This window comes from Bufo gargarizans, chromosome 3 (genome assembly GCF_014858855.1).
Source record: "Bufo gargarizans isolate SCDJY-AF-19 chromosome 3, ASM1485885v1, whole genome shotgun sequence".
Lineage (NCBI taxonomy): Eukaryota > Metazoa > Chordata > Amphibia > Anura > Bufonidae > Bufo > Bufo gargarizans.
This window is the reverse complement of record NC_058082.1, coordinates 596,017,686-596,032,377: the sequence shown is the minus strand read 5'-3', so window position 1 is coordinate 596,032,377 and position 14,692 is coordinate 596,017,686. Positions and strand designations below refer to the sequence as shown.

The following is a 14,692-nucleotide window of genomic DNA, read 5'->3' as shown; positions in this document are numbered from 1 at the left end:
TTATTGTGCTCCGACACATATTTGGTGATTTAAAATTTTTCAGTTTCACTGGCCTTTTCTTAGTGTCTTTTGGAGCTTATTGTCAGTGCTCTTTGCTGACTTCTTAAGACTCCTGCTTAATTCTGACACTCTGTTGCCATGCTGAGCTGCGCGCTTGCCCAGGATTATAATGGCATTGTGTCTAGTGTCTTCCTCTACACATTGGTTTCAGTGATAACTGTGTTAAAATTCAAGCCTCACGCTGCCCCCCGACATGTTTCGCCGTATCACGGCGTCCTCAGGGGTAAGGGCAGTGTTTGTGCGTGCTTTGCCTCACTTCCGGCTTATAAGACCTTTGTTAGTGATGCGTTGGTTATACGCCTTATTAGGGGTGTGACTAGCGTCTTCACTGGGCTTCTGATTGGATAGGCCATGGGGCTCTCTTTCATGACGAGCTGACTTCGCCCCCTGACGTCAGATGTTTTCCCTTTCTCTCGTTTTCATTGGTGCGAGTCATACTTGAGCGCTGCGCATGTTTGTGACGTCGGAGCTCCCTCGGCCACCGTGTCAATGCGCATGTCTTCACACTCTGTTCACGATCCGAACTCCACATCGCGCATGCCCAGGGACTTCACCTCCCACGATATTTCTACCCAGCTATTGCCCAGGTACTCTCCGCCATAGCCTATTGGCATTATCATTCGTCATTATGTTTTATATCTCATTATTCTCCAACACCATTAACTACTTGTCCACAGGTATCCTCCGAATTTTTGTCATGTTGTCTCCTTCATTTTGAATCTACTTTCCAACTTATGGATTAGTTTGAATCTAAACTTATCCCCCTTAATTTTACTCATATTTCTGTGCATATCTATATTTAGATGAATCTTCTTGGGGAGTAAACTTATTTATGAGATTTGTCATCATCACTACACACTGAAATAATAGGGTAGGGATTATGATATAGGAGGTATATGGCCTTTGGGCTTTTTTGACTTAGATGGTTATTCTTGCCATGTCTTGCCATGATTTTATTCCTTCTTTAGATGATTTAATTTCCAATTGTTAACATACCTAGCTCCATGGCAATTAGTGACACCCTGCTCTTTATTTCTCCTTTTCATTATATTCATCTCCTCGGATTTATTTATTTTTCCCTCCTCTATTTTTTTTATTATTGTTCTGTTGTTTACTCTAATTCTTTGTATAGTCCTCCCTTTATACATACCTCATTCTACAGATTAATGACTCTTTCAGTAGTTTTTTCTCCTTGTTTTAAATTATTTCTATTGTTTTTGTTATTGTTTTTATTGTTATTATGATATTTTTATTTTTTGTGAATTTGTTGGGGGATATCTTTATGTTTTCAATATTATTATTATAATGTTATTATTTTTTCTAGATTTTTATTGGGGGATACCTCTTATATTTTTAGTCTAGCCTCTGTGAGGTTGCTCATTCTCTATACAAACTGTATCGTATTTTAATATCTATAATTATTTTTATATTAATCTTCTTATTTTCTTTCTTCATTTTCTCAGGTATGGGTGACATCTTATAGGAAAGACGAGAACGTGAACCCCTCATTCAACCCATTTGGGGACAGGCTATTCAACAGGTATATCCATTTCGTTTCCTCTTGTTGCAGTTTCTTGTCTATGTCCCCTTTTAACACAGTTATCACTGAAACCAATGTGTAGAGGAAGACACTAGACACAATGCCATTATAATCCTGGGCAAGCGCGCAGCTCAGCATGGCAACAGAGTGTCAGAATTAAGCAGGAGTCTTAAGAAGTCAGCAAAGAGCACTGACAATAAGCTCCAAAAGACACTAAGAAAAGGCCAGTGAAACTGAAAAATTTTAAATCACCAAATATGTGTCGGAGCACAATAAGAAAGTTTAGTTATGATTATTAAAAGTTAAGTTTTAGGTAAATTGGTAGGTGCAGGGAAAAAAAGGTGTTAACAAGTCCAAATAGGACATTAGTAGTAGATAGATGTTATATAACACACCGTATCCCTGTACTTAAAGGGAAAATTTAATGAGTTGAAGATGAAGATCATATCACATTTTATGACCAATTTGCGCAGAAATCCATATCATTCCATAGGGTTCACATACTTTTTATTGCAACTGTATATCCCCCAAATGTCCTTAATAAGAGGACTACTGGAGCTTTTATAACATGCAATCAATATGACGTCTGAGGTCTTTGAAGTCCAAAGCAGGCCACCTGCCTTGAATTGAGATCTCTAGAGGATGCTGATGAGCCAAGAAACCGGCAGGGATTTCATAAAGATGTCCATTCACATGACGGAGTCAGATACACCAACGTTATATTAATAAAAGCAAGCATAGCTAGGATGTCTACACACCTTGCCTTACCATTCTGAGTAATGGATGGATCATCTTTCCTGTAGGCCATTCCTGTAAAAGCCACAGTTTTTGGGCATGTGGTGACTCCAGCAGGAGAAGCTGCTGTTGCTCCACAGGACACGGTTTCATCAGATTCCAGCTTGTTAGTTCTAATCCCAATGCCAGGATCTTGCTGTGTGGCTATGGCCGCGGGACCTAAAAATAAAGTGTACTTTTCCTATTTTGTTTAGTACATAAAGCATATAATGTCTTTTATGTTCCTCGGCCAGATAGAGAGTGCGTCTGGTCAATAACGATCTTGGGCTTCTTGCCAACCTTTATAATTGAAATACACTTAAGACTCTATTGCATTATCTTCTAGACTTAAAGGGAATGTGTGGTCAGAAAATGACCTTTCGTTTAAATCACGTTTTTATGTTAAACATATTTTTAAAGCGATTTTGGCGGTTATTTTTAACTTTCCATGTCAATATTTATATATAAAAAAAAAAACATAATATCCTACAGTTTTCCCACTGCCCACTAAGCCTAATAATAGGCACCACTTCATGGTCTGTACAGATCACTTTACTGCTGTTATCTGCTTATTACAGGCAGGATTACAATGACAAATATTACCTAGATAAAAAGATAACACATGATCCACCATTGACCATAAATTATATCACAGCTTATATACTCCCTCCTGACCTCTGCACAGGTCACAGAGCATGCCTAGAAAACTATCCCCCTCCAGTCTATTGTGTCTATGGCCCATGTACCATACTGTAAAGAACGGGCTGTTAAGAACAGCTCAGGCAAGATGGCCGACCCCATAATCATGCTCAAAAAATAGAATAAAAAAATCTTGTTGCCATCTGGTTTTAAGTAGCAGAAAAAAATTGGGTAACACATTCTGATTTTTTTTCCCCCAGCAATAAAAACCAGATGTTTCAGTTTTTTTATTTTTTATTTTATGTTCTGTATATGATTATGGGGGAGGGGGTGTCCATCTTGTCTGAGCTGTTGTGAACAGCATTTAAAGAATTTCTTTAAGACAGCTATGTGCTATAAACACAATGGTTTGGAGAGGACCTCACTAACATGCTCTGTGACTTGTGCAGAGGTCATTATGCAGAGAGGGGAGATAGATAAGATGTAACCATTGTCTATTGTGGATGTTCCTGTATCATATACATATAGATGTTATCTTTCATTGTATCCCTGCCTGTTATAATAATGAGATGACTGCTGAGAAGTGATCTCTACAGAGGAACTGTCACAGAACACCAGAATTACAACAGAAGGAAAATGACCAGGAACTAGGCCTCAAGGCTAGGGAAAGAGAAATGGTGACCACCTAAGGAAACCCTAAACCTAGCCCTGACTGCTGTCAGTATGAATAGACCCTGAAGGTGGGAATATTCATACACCGTAAACCTAGGCCCTAGAAACCCTGAAAATCCCTAGGAGTAGTGACAGGGTCTGAGACTACCGGTTCCTTCCAGCAGAAAACAATTGTGTTTTGGAGTAGACTTTGGAGCCAATCACTTGTCACTAGAGTCTATTTCTCAGGGGATGATCATAAATAACCTAGATCTTCTTGATGATAGATCCTGTGTGTACAATGATTTCAGCCATCTCCTCCAGTAGACCCAAGGAGCCCCAGCCCGATTGTGCAGGTCTATACATGACCTTAATATTTCCAAGCAGGGAGTGTGATTAGGGAGCGTTCACATCTCCATTTCATTTTCCCTTCTTCTGAGCTGCGAATCAGAAGGAAGGAAAATGAAACAGAGATGTGAACTCTCCGTTATCAGAATTGGGGTTCACTTACTCCAGATGTCCCTCTTTGTTGTGGAAGTGCTAGCCACACATTTATCTAGAGACCACATCACTGCACGAGAAGAAAGTCTTTCCTCAATGGCCGACTGGATGACTTCGTAAAGATCGGCCTTCAGCAGCGGAGCAATTACCTGTAGGGGCAAAGCAATGATGTGGATATCTTACCTCCTTTAAGGAAAAAGTGTCATGTTGCTAAAAAAAAAAATAATTATCTTCAAATATGTAGAGCTAATATCACAAAAATGTTGCATAGACGTACGGAAACTTGGCACTCTCCATACGTATGAAATTATCTCTAAAATGTTCTCCGTGGAAGATATATGTGACATAAGTTAGTAATCGCGGGTGCAAAAAATTTTATGGACTCCCTATTAGTAATACAGTATGGAATGTAGGACTTGTATGCAGTGGCGCACTGGGAACTTAAAGTGGCCCTGGAGAAAAACCTAAAAGTGGCTCTATGTTGTAGACAGGTCCAAACTGACAGAAGGCAGGGCAACACAAGTAGGCAGGGCCAGAAATACCATAGTGCTGCACAAAATTCCACCTAAGCAAAGCCAAATACCACAGTGCAGCACAAAATAATGCCGCCCTCACCACAGTGTTGAACTGCACCACTGCCCTGAGGATGACGATACAGTTGAATGGGGGCCCCCCCATTGGCCAGATGCATAAGTACCTGATACTCCTATCTGGTCGTGTAGCCAGCTGTGAGGAGGGCTCAGGTGGTATCAGCCCACTGCAAAATTTCCCTGTAGGATCTATGGCCGGTCCACTTCTGCTTGTATAGACTTTTAAGGTGATACTGATATCATAATTTTCAAAATCGCCTCACCCTCTGTTTATAGGTGGCAGGAGAACTCTGTAGGAGTATATCTTAACATGGGTTTACCTTACCTGGCTCTTCAAGTCTTGAAAGGTGCAGATAAATCCTAGAACAATAGGACCTTTTCCCGTCATCATGATTTTGGCTCCAAAAAGACCTGGTCATAAATAAACAGTGCCATCAAAATCTCTGAAGAGCACCTAGAGGCGCAGCATGTTGAAATACAAAGAGCCCAGCACTTTTGGGTTCCTCATCACTAGGTTCCCCACAAATTACCCTGACTGAGCTTTCTTCATGTCTTGAGTTAGGTTAGACCCCATGCTCACATAGCCAATAGTCCTGAATGGCACTGTTTTGCTCAAAAGGGTTGTACATTTCACTATGTTCCTTTTTAGGGGATGGGTATCTAATGGAAGGAGGTTCACCGCTTTCACCCAACCTCTATTAGACAAAACAGAAAGCAAAAGGAAAGATTGGATGTCATTCTGATGTCGATGTCCTTGTTCCAGATTGCAAAACCTCCAGCAACCATATCACCATCAGGTGAGGACACCTTAAAAATGTACAACTGGGTGAAGACACAGCCAGGTCCCATCTGCTGACTGGAAGGTGCTCAACCAGGTGCTCAGCTTGAGGTCACACTGCTGCTGTCCCCTTTACGATTCATACTGTAGATCGGCTTGCTAAGGTTGGCTGCTACATATAAGCACAAGCTCCCCAGTGAGAGCACATACAGATGGTTTCTACTAGGGGGTATTCCCAATTCGCATTTGATCGGTATTTTTTACAGATCGGATGCGGACCGGTTAATTTCAATGAGACCGCAACAGATGAGGACAGCAAGGTCCTGTCCGCAAGACCGTAAAAATGTCCTATTCTTGTCTCTTTTGCAGACAAGAAAAGGCATTTCTAACATACAGGGGGCGGGACGTGCTGATCCGAAAAATGCGGAACACAAGAGGACGGTATCCGTGTTTTGTAAAACTGCAAAATGGATACGGTTGTGTGAATGCTGCCTTACAGTCGGACAAGACAGAATGAAGCACTAAATGAAAGCACAGTCGGGGCGCGTTCACATCACCGTTATTTTTCTGTTCTTCTGATCCGTCAGAAGAACAGACAAAAGACAAAAACGGATCCTGTATAACAACAGATCCTGTGCATCAGTAAGGCCGTTTTCACAGTCAGCAAATTTCAGGTCCGCAAAGCACGGATACCGGCCATGTGCATTGTGCATTTTCCGCAACGTAACAGCTGGCCTATATATAACAGTCCTATCCTTGTCCGTAATGCTCACAAGAATAGGATATGTTTTATATTTTTTGGGGGGGCCGCGGAACAGACATCTTTTGCATCCTCATTGAAGTGAATGCGGATCGGGTGCGGACCAAAACCACGGTCGTGTGCATGAGCCCTTATGCACATTTGGCATCTGTTTGAGCCATTTCATTCAGAGATCTGTTACTTTAGGTGCAAAAAAAATAGTCCTGCATACCGTACTGCATCCGGAAAAAATTAGATTTTCCTCCCATCAAAAATAACTGATCTCTGACGGAAGTGACACAAACTGATCGCAATAATGGAAAGCTAAGCGGTGATGTGAACCCAGACAGAAAAAAGGGTTATTTACTCTTACGGGTAATTGGACTTTCTAATAGCCTCCCCAACGGCACTGACAGGAGGGTGCTCCCTGCCCCCAGGACAGGAAACAACACGGAAGCTCAAACTTTAAAAGGGTAGAGTTTTACTAGGGTGGGATTACGGCAGAAAAAATTCTGCGTCGAAAGGATAAATCCTGCTTATGCATGACGTTTAATTTATAATGGTTATAGAAAGTCATTGGATTTGCCCATAGAGCTGCTTTACAAATGTTTTCAATAGAGATGTCCGCATTTTCTACCCAAAAGGTCGACATAGCCCGTGTTGAATGGGCCCTGAGTCCCTTCGAAGGATCTGGGTTCTTTTGAGCATAACAAAGAGAAATTGCCTGGTTTATCCACCTTGTAATGATGGCTTTACTGGCTGCTTGATCTTTGTTAGAAGGAGGAGGTGATCCGATTTTCTATCTTCTCTCCAGATTTTTAAGTAGGCAAGCACACAACGTCTCACATCCAGGTTATGAAAGAGCCTCTCCAGGTCTGTCGAAGTTGAAGGACAGAATGATGGTAAAATGATTACCTGATTACAGTGAAATCTGGACACTACCTTCGGGAGAAAGGATGGACAATGTCTTAAGATTTTAAGATAAAGACAGAAAGAGAGGGCTTGTATTCCCCCCACCCTTCTTGTCGTTGTTATGGCCAGGAGGAAAGTAGTCTTTAAGGTCAGGAGTTTGAGAGAAATATCTTCAATAGGCTCAAACGGAGAGTCCATCAGCACCGTAAGGACTAAGTTCAAGTCCCAAGGTGGGATGGTAGAGTGTAATCTGGGGGAATCTCTGATTGCTCCCTTGATGAATCGCCTGATTAGAGGATAATCAGATAGGTTTGTGTCTAGAAAAACTGCTAAAGCAGAGATCTGAACTTTAAGGGTGGAATGCTTAAGCCCCTTGTTTAAACCTGCCTGCAGAAAATCTAAAATGACAGGTATGTTGAGTAATGGACTTTGCTGGATCTTGGAGGTTATGATTTTCCTATTCTTTAGTAAGGTAGAGATTACAGGTAGAGACCCTTCTTTTTCAGATTTCTGCGTTCAATCTCCATGCCGTCAACTTCAGCTGAGAGACCCCTGGATGGTGTACTGGCCCTTGTTGAAGAAGGCCTGGAAACACTGGTAGGGTCCAGGATATTCCTTGCGATAGCGTAAGTAAGAGGGGAAACCAGGCCTTTTTTAGCCAACATGGAGCAATCATGATGACCTGTGCGCCCTCTTCCGCCACCTTCATCAGGGTTCTCGGAATCAGGCTGAATAGGGGGGAATGCATATAGTAGACCCCTTGGCCAGGGGCGAGATAGGGTGTCCACTATCTCCGGACCGTCTAGGGGGGACAGGGAACAAAATCTTTCTACTTTCCTGTTCATCCGGTCTGCAAATAAATCCAGAACCGGAATACCCCACATCTTGGTAATTTGAAGAAAGACATTGTCATGTGAAGTCCATTCTCCCTCTTTAAAGGGAGTCTGTCACCAGCATTTCACTTTTTTAACCCTTCCCACAGCTCCCTAGCATGCTTACAGTTAATCAAAACATTACATCTGGCATCTTTCCTGCTCTTATAAATCCATCAAAAACGATCTTTATAAGATATGCAAATGAGGGCTCACAAGTGCCCAGGGGCGGCGTTACTCTCTTAGGTGCCCTGCTTGCTCAGCCTTTTCATTGCGTCCCCCCGCCCCTTCCTACCCTCCGCCCGCCCATCCTTTCCCTCTGACCGCCTTTCTCATAGCTTGTTATTCTGCCGATATCCCGCGCCTGCGCACTCATTCCTTTGGCCGGCGCATGCGCACTGCGATGCCCATTCCTTTTACGGCATCACAGTAACTATTGCGCATGCGCCGGCTAACGATGCGAAAACGCAACAAAGGAGGCGGTCCATCGGCGCATGCGCATTAATTACTGTGATGCCGTACAAGGAATGGGCATCGCAGTGCGCATGCGCCGGCCAAAGGAATGAGTGCGCAGGCGCGGGATATCGGCAGAATAACAAGCTATGAGAAAGGCGGTCAGAGGGAAAGGATGGGCGGGCGGAGGGTAGGAAGGGGCGGGGGGACGCAATGAAAAGGCTGAGCAAGCAGGGTACCTAAGAGAGTAACGCCGCCCCTGGGCACTTGTGAGCCCTCATTTGCATATCTTATAAAGATCGTTTTTGATGGATTTATAAGAGCAGGAAAGATGCCAGATGTAATGTTTTGATTAACTGTAAGCATGCTAGGGAGCTGTGGGAAGGGTTAAAAAAGTGAAATGCTGGTGACAGACTCCCTTTAAGAGTTTGACTGCTGAGGAAGTCGACCACCATGTCGCTGCTTCCTTTTAAATGCACGGCCATTAGAGAGGATAGGTGTTTCTCCACAAAAAAGATATCCCTTGATGTTGCTGCCAGAGATCTGATGATGCATTTAACATGGAATCGTCCCAGACAACTTTAACCCTAAGGTCCCCCGCATGGCCACCCCAGCCTCGTCTGCTGGCGTCTGTAGACACCACTAGAAGATTTTCCTGACGCCAGAAGACACCTCTCTGCAGATTTATTTTTATCCTCCAACAAGCAAGGGAACGTTTTATGAACGGTGGAATTGAAACTTTTTTGTCCAGAAAGTTTCTGTTGCCATCCCAAGATGCTAGAAGAAAGGCTTGCAGAATTCTTGTGTGGCTTTGTGCCCATCTGACAGCAGGCATTGAGGATATCAGAATTCCCAGGATTGTCATGACGTTTCTGATAGTAGCGGATCTTAGGCTACTTTCACACTAGCGTTTTGGCTTTCCGTTTGTGGGATCCGTCATGGGCTCTCACAAGTGGTCCAAAACGGATCAGTTTTGCCCTAATGTATTCTGAATGGAAAAGGATCCGCTCAGAATGCATCAGTTTGCCTCCGATCAGTCTCCTTTCCGCTCTGGAGTCCTGAGATGCGGAGCGAGACGCAATAGAAAACGGATCCGTCCCCCATTGAATTTCAATGGAGTTTATGACGGATCCGTCTTGGCTATATAAGACATAATACAACCGGATCCGTTCATGACGGATGCATGCGGTTGTATTATTGTAATGGAAGCATTTTTGCAGATCCATGACAGATCCGCAAAAAACACTAGTGTGAAAGTAGCCTTAGGCTACATGCACACGACCGTTGTGTGTTTTGCGGTCCGCAAATTGCGGATCCACAAAACACGGATGGCATCCGTGTGCGTTCCGCAATTTGCGGAACGGCATGGACAGCCATTAATATAACGGCCTATTCTTGTCCGCAAAACTGACAAGGATAGGACAGGTTATATATTTTTTGCGAACGGAGCAACGAATGCGGACAGCAAACAGAGTGCTGTCCGCATCTTTTGTGGCTCCATTGAAGTGAATGGGTCCGCATCCAAGCCGCAAAAACTGTGGCTCGGATGCGGACCAGAACAACGTTCGTGTGCATAAGGCCTTAGACTGCAAAACTGATTTACCTTTAGTTGAAGGGACGACTGCTTCTCTTCTGGGAGGAATTGCATCAGTAAGCAAGAGTCGAGAAGAACCCCTAAAAAGACTTTTTGCTGAGCCAGAACGAGGTTGGATTTTTTGACATTTATGATCCATCCCAGATCTGTGAAGGTCTTTTGAACAAAGTCTAGATGTACCAGCTGGTTTTCTGATTCTGCTGCTAATAGTAAGTCGTCAAGGTACGGCACAATAAGAACACCCTGTAGATGAAGATAACTGGTTATTTCTGCCACTACCTTCGTGAAAATTCTTAGAGCTGATGCCACTACCTTCGTGAAAATTCTGGGAGCTGATGCCAGGCCAAAGGGGAGTGATTGAAATTTAAAGTGAGAGAGGCGACCTCTTATAAATACTGCTATCCTGAGAAATTTGGTACATGGTAGTATGCGTCCTGCAAATCTATTGTCGCCATGTAACAATGTTGAGGAAGCAGATTTATTGTTGATTTGATGGTCTCCATCTTGAACTTTTTGTAAGGCACTTGTTCAGAGTCCTTAGATTTATAATAAGCCTGAAGGATCCGCCTGGCTTTTTTATGAGAAAAACTAGGGAATAAAATCCTCGTTGTTGCTGGCGTTCTGGAACCGGTAGCAGGACCTCTTTTTGAATCAAGTTGGTTATCTCTGTCTGTAGGGATGACTGTTTCTCTTTGTTTGCCAAAGGTTTGTTGACAATATGAGGACTTTGCCAAATATTTCAAACAAAAGATAGTCCACATGAGAGAAAGCTTTACTACACAGTCCCCACAGACCCTCTACACAACTGCTCGGTCCTCTTCTCCCAAAACCCACTTCTCTAGCATTACAGAAGGAAAACTCTCCACTCTACTCTCCAAATCTCATCTGACCACCTGTGCACTTGACCCAATCCCATCCCACCTCATCCCTAACCTCACCGCAGTGTTTATCCCAGCCCTAACTCATCTCTTCAACCTATCACTAAACTCTGGTGTCTTCCCCTCTGCTTTTAAACATGCTACCATTACACCCATCCTCAAAAAGCCTTCACTTGACCCATCTTCCTTGTCCAGTTATCACCCCATATCACTTCTTCCGTATGCCTCAAAGCTACTTGAACAACATGTCCATTCAGAACTGTCCTCCCACCTCTCCTCCTGCTCCCTCTTTGACCGCTTACAATCTGGCTTCTGACCCCACCACTCGACCGAGACTGCCCTTACCAAAGTCACCAATGACCTACTCACAGCCAAAACCAAGAAACAATACTCTGTCCTCCTTCTCCTTGACCTGTCCTCTGCCTTCGACACTGTTGACCACTCCCTTCCGTTGCAAACTCTCTCATCTCTTGGCATCACTGACCTGGCCCTCTCCTGGATCACATCATACCTCACAGACCGGACGTTTAGCGTCTCCCACTCCCGCACCACTTCCTCGTCTCATTCCCTCTCTGTTGGTGTCCCGCAAGGCTCTGTCCTAGGACCCCTGCTCTTCTCTATCTACACTTTTGGCCTGGGACAGCTCATAGAGTCCTATGGCTTTCAGTATCACTCCTACGCTGACGACACACAAATCTACCTCTCTGGTCCAGACATCACCACCTTACTATCTAGAATCCCACAATGTCTATCTTCTATATCATCCTTCTTCGCCTCTCGCTTTCTTAAACTTAACATGGATAAGACAGAATTCATAATCTTTCCCCCATCTTGTTCAACCCCCCCCAACAGACCTATCTATCATGATCAATGGTTGCACACTCTCCCCAGTCAACAAAGCCCGCTGCCCTGGAGTGATCTTGGATTCTGCCCTTTCCTTCCGACCGCACATCCAAGCCCTTTCCACCACCTGCCGTCTCCAACTCAAAAACATCTCCCGCATCCGTGCTTTCCTTAACTTTGAATCTGCGAAAATACTTGCACATGCCCTCATTATCTCCCGCCTAGACTACTGCAACATTCTCCTCTCTTGCCTTCCATCTAGCACTCTCGCACCCCTCCAATCTATCCTCAACTCTGCTGCCCGACTAATCCACCTCTCACCCTATTATTCCTCTGCCTCTCCCCTTTGCCAATCCCTTCACTGGCTCCCCATTGCCCAACGAATTCACTTCAAAGTACTTACAAATACATACAAGGCCGTCCATAACCTGTCCCCTCCCTACATCTCTGAGCTAATTTCCCGATACACCCCCACACGCACTCTCCGATCCTCACAAGACCTCCTTCTCTCCTCTCCTCTTATTGCCTCTTCCCACAATCGACTCCAGGATTTCTCCCGTGCATCCCCCATACTCTGGAACTCGCTAGCACAACATATCAGACTCTCACCTACAGTGGAATCCTTCAAAAGAAACCTGAAAACCCACCTATTCAGACAAGCCTACAACCAGTGACCCTGCTGCCTCTATACCGCCATGACCAGCTTCACCCTCACCTACTGTGTCCTTCTCCCATACCATGTAGATTGTAAGCCCTCACGGGCAGAGTCCTCTCTCCTTCTGTACCAGTTTGTAACTCATTTTGTTTATGATTAGAGCAATTGTCTGTATTATGTATGTGCACCCCTTATCATATGTACAGCGCTATGGAATGAATGGCGCTTTAATAATAATTAATAATAATAATAATAATAAAGTGGTCTGGTGGGTAAGTACTGAATTCTAGCATGAAACCCCTTTGAATGGCAGCTAGTATCTAAGGGGAGGCTCCTATATGTCTCCATTGTGGAACAACATTTTTAAATCTTGCTCCCACCTGGCCTCTGGAGTCAATGAATGTATTTTGACGCGTTATCAGCATTGAAGAGAAATCCCTTGTTTCTTCCTCTTGACGATTGCCATCTACCTGAGTATTCTCTCTTTTGTTCTGGTTTAGGCTTCTTTTGACTACGAAAGGAGCGTCTCTGATGAAAATGTTTTCCCTGGGTTCAGACCTGAGCGTTCTGAAACGAGCGCTCTGTATGAGCGATTGTACCGGCGTTTACAATCACGCATACAGAGACAAGCGAACGCCCATTGTCGCGCGTTCCAGCTGAAGTCTATGTACGGGAACGCGCGACAAACGCCCCAAAAAAAGCTCAAGAACTTGTTTGAGCGTCGGGCGTTTTACAGCGCGATCGTACGCGCTGTAAAACGCCCAGGTGAGAACCATTCCCATAGGGAAGCATTGGTTTCTCCTTGTTGAGCGTTTTACAGCGCTTAGGAACGCGCTGTAAAACGCTCAGGTGTGAACTTAGGGTTTGAGTCAGTGGTAAAACCTTTTTTCTGTTCGGAAGCCTGCTCTAAAACATTTTTTTTAACCAGAATCTCCCAACCAAGAGCGGAGACATAAGGCCATGCGGGTGGCATTTGAAATAGCAGCTGATCTTGCTGATAACCTGACTAAATCTGCCGAGGCGTCGGCCAGAAAATTTGAGGCCTGTTTAATCATGGGCAATGAGGCCAAAATCTCTTCCCTTGGGGTTCCTTCTGCAAGATGATCCTCTAGCTGATTGAGCCATACTGATAGGGATCTGCGGTACAGGGGGATGCAATGCTTGGTCCGAACATAGCTGTATTTTTATGTAGGTTCTCACACTTCTTATCCTTCGGATCACAAAGTAATCCCAATGTCCTCAAACAGGAGGAAGGATTTTTTGTATATCCTTGCCACTGGAGCATCAATCTTTGGAGTGTTATCCCAAAGATTTGACTCAGAGTCCGAAAACGGATACTTTCTTTTGAAAGTGTTTGTAATCGGGGTTCTCTATTCGGGATCATTCCACTCCCTCGAGATTAGGGCCTTGACATTATTATGGATCGAAAAGACACGTCTTTTCCTTTCTCTTTCTCCTAGACCCTGAAATATCTGATCCTGGATGGAGTGACTTTCTTTAGACTCCTCCAGGTGCATAGTAGCTCGTCTAGTTTTTAAGAGACTGTATGTATCTTCTGGGAGAAACAATGGTCTCCCCTGCCCGTCGTCAGATAAATCAGAGTCTATGTCGGAAGCAATTTCCCCTTCGTTCAAATCCAACCCGTATAATTGGGATTTTTGAGACATAGAGGCTTGCGGTGAAGAGAGAGGTAACCTAGACTCCATTGCAGCATTAACCTCTTCACGTATCATACTCCACATGGAGTCTAAGAAGGAAGGAGATTCTTCAGCCGCCACTTTTTCAGCACATTTTGGGCAAAGTGATTTATTGGCTTTAGATATAAATGACTTCCTGCAGATGGTGCATTTTTTGCTACTAGAATCAGACCCAGGTGCCTAGGAGGTGTCTTTACCCTACAAAAATAAATTGAAAAAATAAGTAGGGTTCAAACCTCCCTCAGGATTAGACACCAGCACCAAGAACCCAAGGTGGATAATAGGCATAACATCCCCATACACACATATCTGTCTAAGTCAGGAGAGGAGGCTTACCGGGCTGATGGTACTTGCGGTCACATCCAGAGGCTTGCGGGCGGTATCTGGGTCAGTAGGCACCGACATTGCAGGGAAGGGAACAGCACGTGTCGCTGCTACCTGAATTCGGCCTCCATTTAAATCTCCCGGCCTCCTGAGAGACGCCCGTGACGTCATGACGTTCATACATGCGTGCAT

General features: G+C 44.1%; 1 protein-coding gene across 1 annotated transcript in view; it reads right to left on the bottom strand.

Moving 5' to 3' along the window:
- The window catches only part of LOC122931865 (trifunctional purine biosynthetic protein adenosine-3-like), a 30,888-nt gene extending 25,745 nt beyond the window's left edge, over window positions 1-5,143 (bottom strand). The window contains exons 1-3 of the mRNA XM_044285919.1: window positions 5,081-5,143; window positions 4,176-4,314; window positions 2,369-2,554 (exon numbers count right to left, since the gene is read on the bottom strand). Of these exons, the coding sequence (XP_044141854.1) occupies window positions 2,369-2,554; window positions 4,176-4,314; window positions 5,081-5,143 (388 nt within the window). The remainder of the gene's footprint in view (window positions 1-2,368; window positions 2,555-4,175; window positions 4,315-5,080) is intronic.
- Between the last annotated feature and the right edge of the window lie 9,549 nt (window positions 5,144-14,692).